We start from the raw sequence: 17,492 nt of genomic DNA on the forward strand, positions 1-17,492 counted from the left end.
ACAGATGGCGATAGTAGCCTGCCTGCTCGCAGTTGGTTGAAAAATGGCTTTAGTTCCACTCTAAGCTGGCCATTCAGGACACTTTTCTACCAATGCTTGTAAATAACCCAAAATTCAAGCCATAGGTGGCCTTGCTAACACCACTTTACTCAACAATCTTGATTGAGAATTTGAAGGGGCCAGGCCAGAAAAAAAAAAGGCTGAACACTGACTGCAGCCATTCCACTGCAGTTATTTTCTGGGTATTCTGACAACCGTGGGTGTCAGCTGTTATAATACAATAGCTGGCAGCTGAAGATTTGTCCATCTACGTGGTTTAGCGCGAATGGAGAATTCTATGGATTTCTCTTGTTCACCACAGTTTTGATAAATCCCCCATCCCCAAGCCTTCTCACTTTTTTTTTTTTAACGTAATCTTTATTTTGAAAGAATTGTTTTTTTCATAAATATGAATAGAAAACAGTAAGAAAAAGAAATTGTGGTGCAAGTGAATGTGGCAGTTACAATGAGGAAGAAACAAAGCTGACAACATACAAAATAGTATACAAAATAGAGCACATTGAACGTTCAGAAAGTCTGAACTGCAATGCAAAAATGGCTAAGAGTCACGTTGCTAGGTACCACATCATATTGCATGGATTGTCAGCGGTGATATACCGGATGCTAAAATGAGAGCAACAAAGCAGTCTAAGACTAATCAACACAATAGGAATTAAAGAGAAAAAACGAAACAAAGAAATGAAACAAAGAAATGAAAAAAAGGGCACTCCAATAAGGTTGCGTTGTCACATTTTGAGTATAATCGGTGGGTTAGATCGAGTCACAAACCTTTAAAAGTATCAATATAAATTCAAACATAGGCCATAAAACAAAGGTCAACCCTTGTAGGGTGCAAATTGCATATGAGATGTCATACCTCTAAGTCTTATAGAAAGGAGGGGAGCTAAGGGTAGTGCTCAAACCTCCATCCCCTGGGATTCAACAGGCATAGGTGTAGTGGGTGAGGCTGCCAAGGCACCTTAAATATAGTGAATCCAGGTGGCCCAGACTGTATAAAACTTACTTTGGCGACCCTGGCCATCCATTCCTCAGCCTCCATTATGTTATTCACCAGGTGTATCCACTCTGCACGGCAAGGAAATTGGGTCTTCTTCCAATAAATTGGAATTGGCCATTGTGCTGTGTTTAAAAGATGAGGCAGAACACATTTGCGATAGTGGCCAAGAGGAATGGAGGGGACATGAATTGCAGTGATAAGTCAAGCAAGTCAATGTCTAAGATCATTCTAATTTGAGCTCTAATGTCTTGCCAGTATGGCCTTAGCTTAGGGCATTCCCACCAAATATGCAGGAAGGTACCAAGGTGACCACAATCCCTCCAACAAGCGTCAGACAATGACGGATAGATTCTCGCTAGTCTAGAAGGAATCTGGTACCAGCGAGTAAGGAGCTTAAAGCTATTTTCTTGCATCTTTGTATCCACAGAATTGGTATGGGTGATACAATATAGGTGATCGAGTTGAGTCTCAATACACAAAGCTTCTTGAAAATGTTAAAGTTGATGGGGCCAAAAAGCAGGAGACAGGCTGTGAATGAAAGGTTGAAGTTGTCTATAGTGACAGGCGTCAAATGGAAATCGTCCATATTGATCTTGTAGTGTATCCAGGGGGATTAGGCCCTGCTCCTGGACAAACCTACCATGTCACCTAGCCACCCACTGCCCATGACCAAAAGAAAGGTGTTCCCCAGAAGTGAACCAAGGGAAGCCCCCCAGACGAGCAAGAGAAGAAACTGTAGGGGATATGTGCCCCTGTTTTTTCAAAGCATCCCATAGATTTGAGGCATGAGCGGTAGTGGGCAAAAAAAATCCAGTGCCAGTCCAAAATCCATTGCAGGGCAATAGCCTCATAGTATCGACATATAGTGGGAATGCTCATGTCACCCAGCCACTTAGGGTGCAGAGAGCCCCAGGTCTTCTCTCTTCATTATATTACAACAGCCTAATATTTCTCTTTCGTAGCTTTTTATTTTTTTTTATTAATAAAAGAGATCTATAATATTAAAGTGGAATTGAACTCTGGAAGCTGTGCCAAAAAAGTAGGCAGAGGGTAAAGGTGTGTGAGCAGTGCTTTGCTTCCTCATGTCAGAACCTCAAGCAAAGAGAACAGTGAGCAGCACAGTAGCGTCACCAACACTCCTGAGACTGCAGTGCCTTAATCATACAGCAAGTATGGCTACAAAGCTTCAGACACAGGAGTCCCTAGACACCCTTGCATACCAGAAGTGCCCTGATTTTTTTTTAAGTAGGAAATCAAGACAAAGGGTTAATTTATATGGCAAATCTTAGGCAGTAACCTGAAAATTTACCCTTTATTAGCAAATATTTGGATTCAGTTTCACTTTAGATCTTCCAAAGCTAATAGAGTCTACATGAGAGTTTTCTTTGTAACAATTCATAGAGTATACAGCAATGCTGTACAATTACAGTTAAGAATCAGAACCCACCACTCCTCCCATATGAATGACCTTGTACAGGAAAGTGTCTGAACTGCTCATTAAAAGAAAAATTCAGCAGTCAATTCCTATAGGAAACATTTGACTGGTTGTTAAAAAAAATAAAAAGGAAACATTTTTCATTCCATACATTTCCAAACTCCAAGACCCTGTTGTCATCAATTTCCTTATGCTTTAAATTTAATTAAAACAAAATTAATTTAAAGAAAAAAAAATAGACATTTGTGGCATTCCTAGAGGACAACGGCCTTAATATGTCTAGTATTAATATGCCTGTTCTTGCGTTTATGACTTTACTGACATTTTCCTGTTATGGTTTCCGATTTCACATAGACAGTATTCCTGTAACCACAATGTATTAAAAAAAAAAAAAAAAAAAAAAAAAGAAGAAGAACTACTGGGATTAGAAAATATTGTGGTTTGGAGCTACTGTTCTAACACTAAAAGAACAAATAGAAAGTATTAAAAGTGTTTGTTCTGTACTCCAGCAGTTGCTGATTAAAATAAACACTGCGTACACGTGTAGCTTACCCTGCAGCAGATATTGCGCATAAGGCAATGCGAATGATGCAATTAAAAATCTACCATAGGTAACTACAGATCCTCTTCAATAACGCTTTTGTTAGTCTTTGTTCCAAAACCTTTAGTTCTGTCCGTCTGTACTCCTAAACCATAAGTTAGCCAATAAAAGAGATCATTCTCTCTAAATTATCTTCCAAACCCTTTAAAAGAGTTGATTAGGTGGGATTTTTACGAGCTAATCAGAAATATTTATTTTGTGCATTATGTAGAAGCTGGGGATTGCCACCAGGCAAAAACGGTCAGCTTATCCTCAGCAATGGAAAAACAAAAATGGTCATCAATTTCTAGTACAAAATAAAGGCTTGGCTCGCCGCCAGTAAGAGGGTTTTTAAAAAGTTCCCGCCTGCCTCTGGGATCCCAAATAGGAGGTCACTACAGCCACTTTGTTCTGCTCTTCTCCACCTCACAGACTCCTGCTGGCTGTTTCCTGTTCCTTTTCTGGACACAACTGTAGATGGGTTAACCCCTTTGGGACCAAAGTCCCTGTAATCAATGTTGGAGGCTCTTTCCTACCCAAAGTCTCTGAGTCTCTAAATTCTGGGTCCCAAAGTAGGTCTTTCCAATCCAATAAGCACTATAAATCAGTCCTCTCTTCTCTGCCCAAGCTACCCTAGTACTCTCCCCCCTGCATGGGCAAGAACCCCTGAGTATTCCAAACTGCATAGAAGTTGTCTTCCTTAAAAAGGACCACAACCCAAACTAACAGGGAAATATCTCCCATTCAGGACCCATCCTTGGTGTCCTGTACATTTGTTATTGTGGGGAAAAGCTGTTGCACACTGCCGATGTACTCTTGGTTATCACACTAAAGTACTATCTCAATGGATGTAGCTATGATTGTGTTAATAACCAATATGTGTACTCTGCATATCCCCCAAGGGTTAAATGTCAACCTACTCTATGGGTGCTTGCGTAAGGTGTACTACTTGCTCCAGCAGGGCCACCTCAGCTGTGCAACTTGTCCAGCACTGCGGCATCTGTAATGCGCTTTGGTCCTGGTTACATGCTTGCCTCTGGACGTACAATGCAAGTTTAATAGTGCTTTACTGCACGTAATGATGCAGGGCAGAAGAAAACGTGCTGGACTGGGGGATAGCATAAGCAATACACCCTATTCCTGTACTTCAAATGAGCATTTAAACTCTTGCTGTGTAGGAGAGCGGGTTTCACTGAAAAAGGTACTTTTTACACAAAGTTGGGAATAAGCATCACAACCTTCAGGTGTCCTGCTCCTACCATTTAATTGTCAAATGCCAAAGCCTCAGTGAACAGGCAATATGCGATTGAAAGCACAGAGCTGTCTGAAGGGAGGAGGGAGGGAGGGAGAGGAGTCAATACACATTAATCTAGGTGTGTAAATTACAGCTTGAGTTATTGAGCTTTGTACACAGGTTGAAGAAAAGCCTAGAGCAGTGATGGCAAACCTTGGCACCCCTGATGTTTTGGAACTATACTTCCCATGATGCTCATGCACTCTGCAGTGTAGTTGAGCATCTTGGGAAATGTAGTGCCAAAACATCTAGGGTGCCAAGGTTCGCCATCACTGGCCTAGAGTATACGTAAAAAGGAGTGTAGCATTTCACCTGCTTTCTATAACAGTTGCATAAAGTAATGACTCTCAGCAATGCATGTAATAGAATGGGACACGTTTAAGGTTTAGAAAAGGTTTAAGTCTTTAGCAGATAAAGTAAAAGATAAACCCTGAATTTTGTTCTGCAGTAGGCACATTACTGGCTTACAAAAACCCCCACACCATCTATTAATTTTATCATGCAGCTTTGTTTTGACTATTTACCTTTTTCAAAAGGTGTGTACTCCACCTCATAAGTCCCATCACCCTTATCTTTAATCAGGCAATCTGTTGCTCCTCCAGATGGATTGGTGATTTTGGTTTTGATGTGATTTCCTCCAGTACGGGTCAGAGGTCGGGCGTCCACTGTGAAATTTGTTGTGGCTTCCCTAAATACTCCTGTGCATTAATAAAATTCATTAAAAGCATGTCATACCATTGTATAGCAAACACATTTATAATTAATTGTGGTTAGGTACTGAATAGTTGATGTGCATGTAAAGCCAATTTACGCCCTCAATTTTTATTTGCCGGTGTCCCATCATATAAGGTCCCCCATCAGATAGTGTCCGCTGTGTACTGCGTATGCGCAGTACACAACACAGATTCCGAAAATAGCCAAGGATGAACGGCGCCTGCGCCGTGAGTCCAGGTTCTAGCTTCACCATCCAAGTGGACATAGAGTAGGAATAAAAAAAGAGCCGAGCGCAGCGAGGCCGAGCCCAAAGCGTGGCGAGCAAAGCTTGCCTGCGAGGGGCCCTCTGATTTTCACAACCCTATGTCCGCTTGGATGGTGGGGCTACCACCTCCACTCACGATTCAGGCGCTGTTCAGCTTCGGAGATTTTCCGAAGCTTCTTCTGCTCCGTACTGCACATGCGCACTACGGGGCGGACGCTATATGATGGCAGGACACTATCTGCCAGAACACCGGTATCCTGAGATTTGCTTTTGCTTTCAGTTTCAGAGAAACAGGAAGTCAGTCAATTGTTTCAAAACAAGGTAAAATTTCCTCTTAGGCAATTGTTACTTCCTGTTTCTTTGCCAATGCTAACATTTTGGATTTCCCATTCACTTTTTATACTAAAGACAGTAGTCAGGACAAAGAGTGCAACTCCCTAGCCAGGATATACTGTTCTAACTCTTCCAAACCCCATCCAAAACTACAACAGGTCTAGACAATGAGCAGCTCTGAGACAACTGAAGGAACGTGCACAATAGACTGACAATGCTGATTCTAATAGTGAAGCAGTGGCTTAATGTTATCCGCCTGCAAAAGGAACTGCAGATTCTCCAGGTAAGAAACTTTTCTACAGATATGCAAAAAACTAATTTGCATAAAGTGGTTGTATACCCCGCACATTTTTACCTACAGGCAAGTTTATAATAAGGCTTACCTGTAGGTAAAATAAATATCTCCTAAACCTTACAGGTTTAGGAGGTATTCACTTTGCATGCAGCCACCGATGTCAGCGCCACATGCGCTCTGAAGGTCCGGAAATTCAGAGCCCCTTGCCAGAACAAGGAATCCTGCACGCATACGAAGGAGTGATGTCATCGCAGCTCCGGCCACGAACCCGGAAGAAACACAGGAAAATGTCAGCTCCCTCAGCGTTGACCGGGAGGCAGTGCAGAAACTTCATTCCAAGGTAAGCATTTCATAATGGGCTAGTATGCGTTGTATACTAGCCCATTATGCTTTTGCCTTAAAGGTTTTTTTTTTTCCCCCAGGGCATACAATCGCTTTAAGAAGACAGTATACAGTAAAGATTAATGTCCAACATATCAGAACATATTTAGGGTTTGCAAACATTTTAAGACTCCCTGGGACACAAATTACATTGTCTCCACCTGCCCTGATATTGTGACTTTTCGCAAAAAAGCCATTACATCTTACCATCGCCTTCCACGCCAGGTCCAAAAACCTCGATTTTACTAGTGTCCACAGCAGGGTCAATCTTTACACGAGCAGGAAACTTTGGCACTTTCTCTCCTCCATACTTCATAGACAATGTGTACATGCCAGCAAAGAGAGGAGTATAGCTGACAGAATGGGTTCCATCACCATTGTCCTGAATGTAGACCTCAGCTTTGGATCCAGAATCAGACACTGCCTCAGTGGTGAGAACTCCAGGGCCTGCTTGGGAACAGTCTACATGAATAAGTCCAGCCTCCCCTACTTTGCCATGCTCCAGACCAGGACCTGTGGCAACTACTTTGGAAGAATCAAAAGGCATTTCAACTTCAGCTTGGAATGGGGAACCTGGAATATGAGTTTCTTCAAAAAGAATGTTCACAAAGTATTCACCAGGTGTGGTTGGCAGGTAGGAAACCGAGCATGTACCATCACCATTGTCAGAACATTCAATTTTGGCTTCGCATGGACCTTCAACAGTCAAGCCCAAACCTCCAGTGCCTGCTCCTTTAGTGTCAATGGTAAATTCAGCAGGCTTGCCAACCAGTCCTCCTTTAAGGCCTGGCCCATATGCTTTAACCTAAAAAGTGAAAACGTTTTTAGATCGAATTAATGAAGAGGCTACTGATGTTACCTAAAACGTACTTCTGCCTAAAATCTATTTAACGTCATAATAAGTTACAACATTCCTTTGCTACTAATAGAGGCTGTGATAGGAGGCTGCTCTAGTAATGAAAAACCTACTGCATGACAGTATTTGTTGTGTTGGCTGATCTTGGCCCTAATAATTCACAATAAGCTAAGAAACAAACAGGTAAACAGATAAAGTAGATGGCAATAATAGTCTTGTCAAATGTTTTTCTATGGCTGAATCAATGTCCTAACATCTTAGGGTTTTAGGTTCAAAGTGTTAAAAAAAAAAAAAGAAAAAAGCCTGGTGCTTTGTTTCGTCTGATTAGCTTATAGAGGAGTACACAATGCTGACAAATGCTGAAGAGAATGAACATTAAGAAGATTCTGACTTGCCTTTGTTGGGTCAGGAGGTAGAGTGGCTTCTACAGTATAAGGACTTCCTGGCACTGGGTGGCCATCATAGTTCACATCTACATTGTATACCCCTTCCTCTTTTGGGATATATTTCACTGTACTAGCTTCCTTCCCTGGTACGGGATCTATCACACTAGGAATGACTTTTCTGTTTGGGCTGGTAAGTTTCACATCCAGTTTGCCTTGTCCACCAGCCCCCTTGGTGTCCACAGTGAACTCTTGGTCTTTACCAACTTCCACTCCTGAAATCAAAGGATAAGCTACAATTACCAAACAATAACCGGCCGACTTACATCTGTGCAGACATTACTGCAGAAACTACCCATTAAATATTGCACTTACAATAGTGATCATCCTCTCTTCCATCTAACCCATGTTATCTATATATCAATTACAACGTACACATAAATACAATTATTTTGAGGTTAAGCTTTGCTTTGTTCAGGCAATAGCTGTACAAAGGTTATGACACTCAGCGTGTCAATGCTTTCCTACAATAGTTTGACTGTAAAACACTTTCAGTACAAACCACAAAACTAAACCATGATAGGTCGCAACACCTTCAGGACCCATTAATTCCCTTTTTTGGTTACAGAGTCCATCCAAACCAATCTTTTAGTTCTTGGTAGATGCCGGTTTTAAAGTGAAATTACAGTCAAATACTAACCAAGCCTAAATGTACTCCCACCCCCCGTTTTAAGCCTATTCCATCTACCTAGTGAAAGGAAATATGTGCATACTTACCTATTCTAAAACCGCTTTGGTCTGGTCACATGATCAGGTTCCAGCACCAACATCAATGCAGATCGAGGAAGGAAACAAACAGACAATGGATCTTCCTTAGTAAGCCCATGGGTGACATCAATGCCCAGTCTCTGCAGCTGGCAGCTGTTCTCTCCAGTTCACTGAAGCCGGCTGCTGGAGAGATCATGTGACCAGAGAAGATCTCCTTCAGCATAAGTATAGACATCTTTCCTTTACAGGGTAGTTATGGGGGTAGAAGCGGGGAATTGGGGTGGGAGCAGGTTTCGGTTTAGTTAGAATTTGACTATACTTTATAGTGACTCTGTTGTCACAATTAAAAAAAACTATCCTGCTGCCCATGCCTTGGATCTTCTCTCTCAAGAAATACAGAAGATAAAGAATTGTAAGCTTACAAAACATTTTGTGTTGGGAGATCTAGTCCCTTGCTGAGTGATGCGGTTTCATGCAGTGGCTGCTATGTCCATGGCCAGTAGAAACATACAAAGCACAGTGAAGGGGACCAGGCACCCACCACTGCCATCTGTTAGTTGCTGATGATTTTTCAGCTGTTGCGGCTTTCAAGAGAGCTAGGATCCAAGCTTTGGGCAGGACAGTCGCAATAAACCACTTTACATTTTTTTAAAATATCTGTCAGCTATTCTGTTGGTGATATACATGTGCTTGGATTTGTTGGTGTACTCTGCTATTGGGTTCATAATGACGGGTTCCCACTGTCCCTGTTGGATTTACTTTATATTACTGGGAATGCAACAGGAGAAGTTTAAACATGCAAAAGGTGGACAGAAATAGATGGCAAATATGGCAAGGAATCTCACTACTAACATATCCATGATGTATAAAAATTTATAGGGTGACTTAGCCAACCACTTATACAGTTAGAATTCAAATATTACTTTTGGGTGGACACTTAAGATGTTGAATATGACTTCTATATAACGTGGCTGAAAGACTGTAAAATAAATATGTTGAAATACAAAATATACCTACATGTAGTATCTATGCCTACCTTCCTTCCAATCGGCTCTCTCAACTCTTCTCACCAAGGTCTAGCTTCAAATCCCCCCCCCCCCCCCTCAGACAAGCTGTATAAATTCTGCACTTTGAACGGATGTAGAGAAGAGAAGCTGAAGATAAACAGGAGGAATTGTTTCATCTCTGTGTATCGCCTGAAGCTAGTCACTTCAATGGGTATAACCACTTAATAGTAATGATTTTTATTGTAATCGCTGAAAACTATGATCAAAAATGTCAATAATGCCTACTTACGGCTATCTAGTCCACTGATTTTGATCTTGCTGAGGTCCAAAGGAGCCGCCACGCCAACTGTAAAGGGGCTTTTTGGAATAGGGTCACCTCCATAATTCACATCTACCTTCATTTTACCCTGAAAAATAATATTTTTCAATTGTTTATTTCCAAAACCAATGCGGCTTATTAAATGGTTATATAACTACAAACTTAGTGCAAGCACAGAAAAGCGACTACAGTGATATGCAAGAAAAAACCCCCACACTGTAAGATTCTGAAAACTTTTACAGATTCTTTTGCGTTTACCCACAGTAACCATATTGCCCACATTTCTGAGATGAGAAAGAGGGACACCTTAAAACTCAAAGTAAGTAGACAAAGGACAACCCCCTAACACATCCTAGAAGGATATTCAAAAAAAGATTGGCTAAACTCATAAGAGTTTCTATTCACCACTATTTTTTCTTCATATGAGCTTAAAAAACAGCACAATCAATTAGAGGTTGGATGAAAGGCTCAGAGGTGTATTTAGAAAACAAATGTGCATAGCAATTCGCCCAATGCAGTATTTTCTATTGTAGCCTCTCTGGCGGTATTCCTGGGATCGCATCGCTGGATCCATGGAGGGGTTTACTTACCTTGTCCCCTGGATCCAGCGATGTCTCCCCGATGTGATCAGCGAGCCGTCCTCCGCTCGATCCGTCACATCACCGGGCTCCGTTCCCTGCGAGAGTCGCGACGCATGGTGACAGAGTAGGGGTCAAATTCAAAAAGTAAAATACACAGTATAGATACAGTATACTGTGATCTTACAGATTACAGTACTGTATCAAATTATTACACATCCCCTTTGTCCCTAGTGGTTTCTCCAGTGCCCTGCATACAGTTTTATATTATAAATACTGTTTTTTTTATGCCAGGAAACTGGGGATTGTCCATAGCAACCAAAAAGTGTCCGTTTACATCAAAAGTGGTTATAGACCAGCTAGAAAACAGCGATAATAAAATTAGAATCACTCGCAGAATTGAGCGATAGTGATTTGTGGGGAAATTCATCAAACACTAAAAGTAATGACAGCGACAATTCTGTAACTCATCACATTTCAGTGTTTTTGATTTGAACACATTATTGAATAATTATTATATTATGGTTATAATTATTTTAAATATATATATATATATATATATTATAATTTATGATTTCATATTTAAAATTTTATCATATCCAGGATGTCTATTAGACTCTTGTTTGGACAGATTTAAGTGAATTATTTCTAAGAATTGCAGGCCTACAATATAAAACGCCAAATTTCCATGCAAAATAATGGTACTGCTTTCAGCGCCTAAAATCTGAATTAATAATACTGCCAGGGAGGTTAAAAAAAAAAAAAAAGCATATTTATTTAGCAGAGCAAAATGGTCTAATATTTTTGCCCAGTTAGCACAAAAAAATAAATAAAAAAAAATGTACATGCACTGAACAAATTGCTATGCAACATGTTATAAAACACACTGCTTAGTGTAGTAAAATACTTGGTCTTAAAATACTTTTTTTTTATCTATGCATCACACCAAAAAGAGGGACAACTAATGCCGTGTACACACGACCGGACTTTCCGGCAAAAAAGGTCAGACGGTCTTCCCGACGGAGTTGCGACAGACTTCCGACCGAACGGACTTGCTCACACACGAACGGACCAAAGTCTGTCCATTTTGAACGTGACATACGACAGGACTAGAAAAGGAAGTTCAATAGCCAGTAGCCAATAGCTGCCCTTGCATCGTATTTGGTCAGTCGGACCAACATACAGACGAAAGGTTTCACCGATAGAAATTGATTCCTTTGGACAGATTTGAAACATGTTCTATTTGAAGAAAAAATTCAGATGAAGCCCACTCATAAGGAATGAGAGCCAGAGGGATTTGGTTTCAAAAGAGAGAGACCGTCTTTGAATATGTGAGATGGTTGGGAGCTGTGAGTAACTGTCAGCTTTGCGCACTAAGACAAGCAGAGTAATAATGTGGAAGTGAAGGCACAAGCTCAGAAGCAAACAGTTTCAGTCATTTCTGCATGTAATTTGAAAACAAAAAAAAACGCAATTTTGATTGGCAATTTTGCATCTGAGAAAAACTGTTTTGACCGAGATGTAAATATAATTAAATAAATGCATCCTAAATTTAAAACTGAAAGCCAGGCATACATGCAAAGTTTTTTTTTTGTATGAATATAAAAACCTTCTGTGTGCAGCAGTCCCCCCCCCCAGCCCTCTCAAATACTTACCTGAGTTCCATCCAGCAATGTGCACGAGAGCAGCTGCTGTCCCGGGTCCTTTCCTCCTCACTGGGTGAGACAGCAGCGGAAGCCATTGGATCCAGCTATGATCAGTCACAGCCAGTGAGGAGAGAGCGGGGGCGGGGCTAAGCTTTGTGCGAGAATGGACAGAGAAGCAGCTCCGTAGCGTGCCTGCTTGGGTGCACCCATAACAAGCTGCTTACTATGGGGGCACTCGGCAAAAGGAAGGAGACCGGAGCGCCAGCAAGGAGATTCGAGAAGAGGAGGATCAGGGTGGCTCTGTGCAAAACCACTGTACAAAGCAGGTGAGTATAACATGTTTGTTTTTGTTTTTTAAAACTGCCTTTAATCTAAACTTAAAAAGAATCATGCAGCTCTGCAAAAATGTATTTTTAATTCAAACAGTGTAAATGCCTGAACCTGACCTTGTATTAGCCTCTTGCAGTCCCTGTTCAGCAGGGTTAAAGTGTGACAGTAAAAAGCAACAGTTCATGAGCTGACAAGGAGCATCCTGATAGAAGAAATAGGGTGACAGAGAAGATATCAATGTGCTGCTTCTCTTTTCACGGTCCAGTCAGAGACTGGGGTGGGTCAAGGATTACCCGGGCTCAGAGAAAGGGGGAGGAATGATAGTGGCCATTAGACTGAGGACAACTATAGGGAAAAAAAAAAAAAAAAAAAAGTACTGCGGGGAAATCTCTAATTTTGAAGGCAAATACAGCAGTAAAAGAGGTTTATTTTTATATTTTCATGGACTATTAATTTTTATCTAGCTATTTTTGGCCTCCTTCTCTAGAAACAACAAGTACAACTTTTCCTTATTTCGACAATGTCCCATTCACTAGAAATCTTGTATCTTCTTGGAGCGTGCTGTATGACACAAGCTCTCAATTTTCAAATAACAAAATGTGCTTATACTGCCACGTACTGATATATGTAGCACAAGCACAGAACACACTGCTTCTCTATGAAAGCCAAGATATACGAACCTACAAGCTAAGGCATTGTTCACACTCAAAATACTGAAGCTTAACAAACGCACCTAAACAGCCTATGCACATTGGACTCACGGTAAAAAACGCACCCCAGATGCAGTTTGTTTGGGCTGAGAACAAGGTTGGCGTGTTTATGGTGAGTTACTATAGACTTAAATGAAACGAGTTGAGATGCCTCAAATCATTCTAAACGCCACATAAACTTACTTTTTGAAACGCAGCAACAAGTCGCAAAGGCTTCATGTTTTGAGAATATGAACAGCACCGTGTGCTGTCCATATTCTCAACTGCAGACTGCTTTCCCAGGAGTTTGAGGAAAGTTAAAAATGCACTTCAAAGTCTTGCTTCTAATGCCAGCATGATCAGGGCTAAAAAAACACACAGACAGGAGTCTCACTGCTGTTTACAATAAATCGGTGGGATGTGACAGCTCTACTCTTTAATACTACATGAAGCATTTACATCTAAACTGCCAATCTCTCTTTCTCAATAGCCCTTTGTTTTTTTAATTTTTATTTGGCTGAAACTGGCAATTCCTTTCAAACAATGTTTTTCTACTAATTTTCGTATCATCCTCTAAAACCACTTCTAAAAAAAAAAAAACCTATTAAAAATTCCTTATTGCCACAACGGTTTCTGGCTGCATCAAAAAAAATTAATCTTGTTCTTGATCTCTGCAAACAAACATACTTTAAATCAGTCATAATGTTCTTTTTTTTTTAGCGCAACATCCAGCCAGGGCACTAGACAAAAGCAGCCCACAAAAATGGATTTCTAAGAGTCCTCTTACAAATTGCTGGCACCCAAACAGCACAGGGAACTCGTTTTGTACGGTTTGGCGCGTGTGCTGCGTGGTCTATGAATGTCCCCATTGCTGCCAAGGAGCTGGAATATACACAGCACAAACAGCTCGGCTGCAGCATGCCAGAAACATTTTCCAGTTATCGCTATCCAGATCAGTGTGTTGTGTTTGAGAATTCAGGAAAAAAAAAAAAAAAAAAAATGACAAGCACCTCATTTAATTTGATCTGCAATTAAAAAGAACACAATGCAGCCGTGTCATATACCCAACCTGTCATATGCTGTAATAAGCAGAGCACTTACATTGGATAACCAGCACGAACATGGTCAGATAATGAAATTGGTTATATGGGCTGATGATTTCCAATATTAAAGTGTTATTATACCCACAACAGTAAAATCAGTCTGTATATGTAGTAAAGCATGCTTGTTATACTCACTGTTGAACCTAAGAGGTTAATCTGATTTGATCCCAAATATATCTGCTGATAGTACAGAGCCTTGGGGGCACTCTGCACATGTTCAGTTTGGTGTGTACTCCTAGAAAAAGTTTTTTGTTTTTTTTGAGAGGATGCATGCGATTGGCACAGGACCAACACTGTCCAGAGAATCAGGGGTCATGCAACCTCCTAGGACCGTCAGAGGAGAGTGAAAACTCCTCCTACAAGCTTTAACCAGACACTGATAGAAGTCCCAAGACTGCTATATACTGCTGATGAGAAAAGGTATTTAGCAGTTTATGTTTACTAAAATAACTGCATTTTCATGTTCTGTGTACTGTGGGTGACCAGATATAGTGAATGCAGGGTCCTGGGTTTAGCAGCACATTAAAGAGAAAGGGATCGACCCCCCTGGGATTTCTCAATGGAAAGGGTTGATTGACTCCGCTCTTTCACTATATAAGTTGACTTACATGAGTCGGAAGTGCCCGTCTAAATTTGACAAGATTTGGGGACCTTGGGTGGGAGTGTAGTCGGGTCAACCGTGGGATGGGTGGTTGTAGGATCTGGGACGTTCTCTTGTATCTAATTGATTATTACCGAATGCTATGAGTGGAATGCGGAATTGATGTGGTTTGTCTATTCTATGAGCTGTATCTGGAGGCTTGGCCTCTGATTTCTTCCCCCCCCTCCCCCCCCCCCCCCCCACTTCTTCCTCTCCTTCACTTTTCCTTTCACCATCTTTCCTCCCCTCTACCTTTTGACCCTTATCAGCTGATTTGTAAAGTTTGATTAACCGACTGGATACTGAACACTGTGTTATGTTGTGTTGTACGATGCACTGTTGTATTGTACTAATGTTTGTTTAATTCATTTACTGGTGATAAATAAAAACTTACCTGTTAAAAAAAAAAAAAAAAAGAGAAAGGGATCAGCTTACAGGCAGATGCAGATGATCGCTTACACTGTATCTACAACATTTTTTTTTTTTTAAAGATGTACAACTTCAGTCAGGTTTTTACTGCTGTTTATTGTTCTATTTGGTAGATTCCCCCTACTTCCTGTCTCAGTGTCAACATTAGCACCAGTGGCAGTAAGTCTCCAGGAGTGACAAAGAAAGAAAGGCTGGAGAGGAAATGCACTTTCATGAGACATCTGAACCATGCCTGTATGAACATGCACTTAGTTTAGCAAGCACAATTGAAAAGGACATTAATTGGACATGATGCTTGCAGTTAGACCCCTGCTTGCTGCGTCAGTAAAGTGGCACTTAGGCTAGTTCTGCAGGTAAAGTTCTTAAAAACAAAATCTATAATGTAAAATGCCTCTCAATTTTTTAAGCAATTGACCTTACAAGCATTTACCGTGACATGACATTATCAATACTTAGATTATCAGTAACAATTGGTACAGAGGTTGTAAAGTTTTATTGATTAGGAGAACCATTCCATACAATGGACTCATGCAGCCTAACTGTAGACTCACCTTCTCCCTCCTCCCCACCAAAGCTCAGTCTTTATGCCTTGAACTAAACCTGACCATAATCTGGCTAGGTGCCACTTTATACAGTATATGTGTGGCTGTCTGAATTAAAGTCCATCCTTTTGCAGCCACACACGGTGGGCGGTTGTAAAAAGGTTAATAGGATTAGTAGCTTACTAAATGACTATGTTTCTGCTGTCTGTTCAGCTCACAGAAAGAATTTCTGGCAGGATCCCTAGATATTTTCTGTACTTACTGAAAACGTCTGGAAAGTGAAATCTAGTAATCTAGTGCAGTCATCATATCAAAGGACTGGTAAGCTGCAATATTACATGTTCTTGGATCTAGTTATCCTTTAAACCAGTCTCCAAACTGTGGCCTAGGGGCAAAATGTGGTCCTTTGCTTGCTTTTATCTGGCCCTTGGGGCACTATTCCATCCACTGACTCCAACAATAGGGCACAAGTCCTCCCACTGACACCAACAGTGGAGTGAACAAGGAACACTCGCCGCTCCAGGTGAGACAAGGAAGCCTAATGAAACTTGTGGGTGCCTGCCCGGCTCGATTAATATCCTAATGATTAAACACATTTGTATTGGATATCAGTTGTGGTGTGCAGCCATTTCTTCATTTTTTACAAGCACAAGTCCTCCCACTGACACCAATAGTGGGGCACTATTCCTTCCACTGGCACCTACAGTAGGGCACAATTCCTCTCACTGACACCAATTCCTTCCAATGACATCAAGCATGGGGCACTATTCCTCTAATGAACACCAATGATGGGGAACTGTTCCTCTCAATGATGGGCCACTATGCCTCCCACTAAACCCAATGATAGGGCACAATTCCTCCCACATACACCAACGATGGGGAACAATTCCTTCCCCTAATTCCAAAGAGCAGGCATTGTTTTTTCCCAGCAAAGTCATGACATTTTCTTCTCTGGCTTCCCACTGTCCAGTAAACTTGCCCTTTGTTTAGAAAGTTTGGAGACCCCTGCTTTAAACAGAATAAACAGCTGGAGATAGGACACTAGAATAAAAACAAACAGCTAGTGCATCCCACACTAATCCTAATTAGAAAGCACTGTGATATGTAAAATTTTGTTCTTGTAAAGCTCAATCCAATTTAATGATTGTGATGAATATTTGTGCAAAGCACATTTATACTGAACGGAAAAACCTATGTACAGTATGTGATATAGTCACATCGCTACAGCTTGTCTCCTTTTACATTCACTTTTTTTTTCCTACCAGCATGGGGTGGAATGCTCTGTACTCTTGCCTGTGGATTTCATGCAGGCTCAATAAAAAGTTGTGAGAACACCAAGGTTACTACAGAATATTCACTCCAAATAACAAAGCACAAGGAGAAAATATAGATAAAACCGTTATGGAACGTACTGAGAACAATGTATGGTATGCAGGGATTTTCTCTGCACAGATCATACATGAAATTACTAGCATTTTCTACATGCAAGCGAGAAAATTGAGTACTGTCCGTGATACTTTTTTTATTTGCACTAACATACAATTTTTCAGGACAAGCTTTCGGGGTATGTCCCCTTCTTCAAGGTCCAAGCAGTACTGATTTACACATTTTTAACACACAATTTTTCAGGACAAGCTTTCGGGGTATGTCCCCTTCTTCAAGGTCCACTGATTTACAAATTTTTAAAAATTTGTAAATCAGTACTGCTTGGACCTTGAAGAAGGGGACATACCCCGAAAGCTTGTCCTGAAAAATTGTATGTTAGTGCAAATAAAAAAAGTATCACGGACAGTACTCAATTTTCTCTGTCACAATTGCACTAATACGGCTACAATCACATTAACTACA

The 17,492-nt window shown here is 40.9% G+C and overlaps 1 protein-coding gene across 5 annotated transcripts in view; it reads right to left on the reverse strand.

Moving 5' to 3' along the window:
- Positions 1-17,492, reverse strand: part of FLNB (filamin B) — a 308,431-nt gene that overhangs the window by 89,129 nt on the left and 201,810 nt on the right. For all 5 annotated transcript variants that reach the window (XM_077452005.1, XM_077452003.1, XM_077452004.1 and 2 more), the window contains exons 19-22: positions 9,658-9,775; positions 7,606-7,868; positions 6,562-7,159; positions 4,891-5,064 (exon numbers count right to left, since the gene is read on the reverse strand). In XM_077452005.1, coding sequence (XP_077308131.1) covers positions 4,891-5,064; positions 6,562-7,159; positions 7,606-7,868; positions 9,658-9,775 — 1,153 coding nt within the window. The remainder of the gene's footprint in view (positions 1-4,890; positions 5,065-6,561; positions 7,160-7,605; positions 7,869-9,657; positions 9,776-17,492) is intronic.

This window comes from Lithobates pipiens, unplaced genomic scaffold, assembly GCF_037356315.1.
Source record: "Lithobates pipiens isolate NorthernLeopardFrog02 unplaced genomic scaffold, aLitPip1_a1.2 Scaffold_23, whole genome shotgun sequence".
Taxonomy (NCBI): domain Eukaryota; kingdom Metazoa; phylum Chordata; class Amphibia; order Anura; family Ranidae; genus Lithobates; species Lithobates pipiens.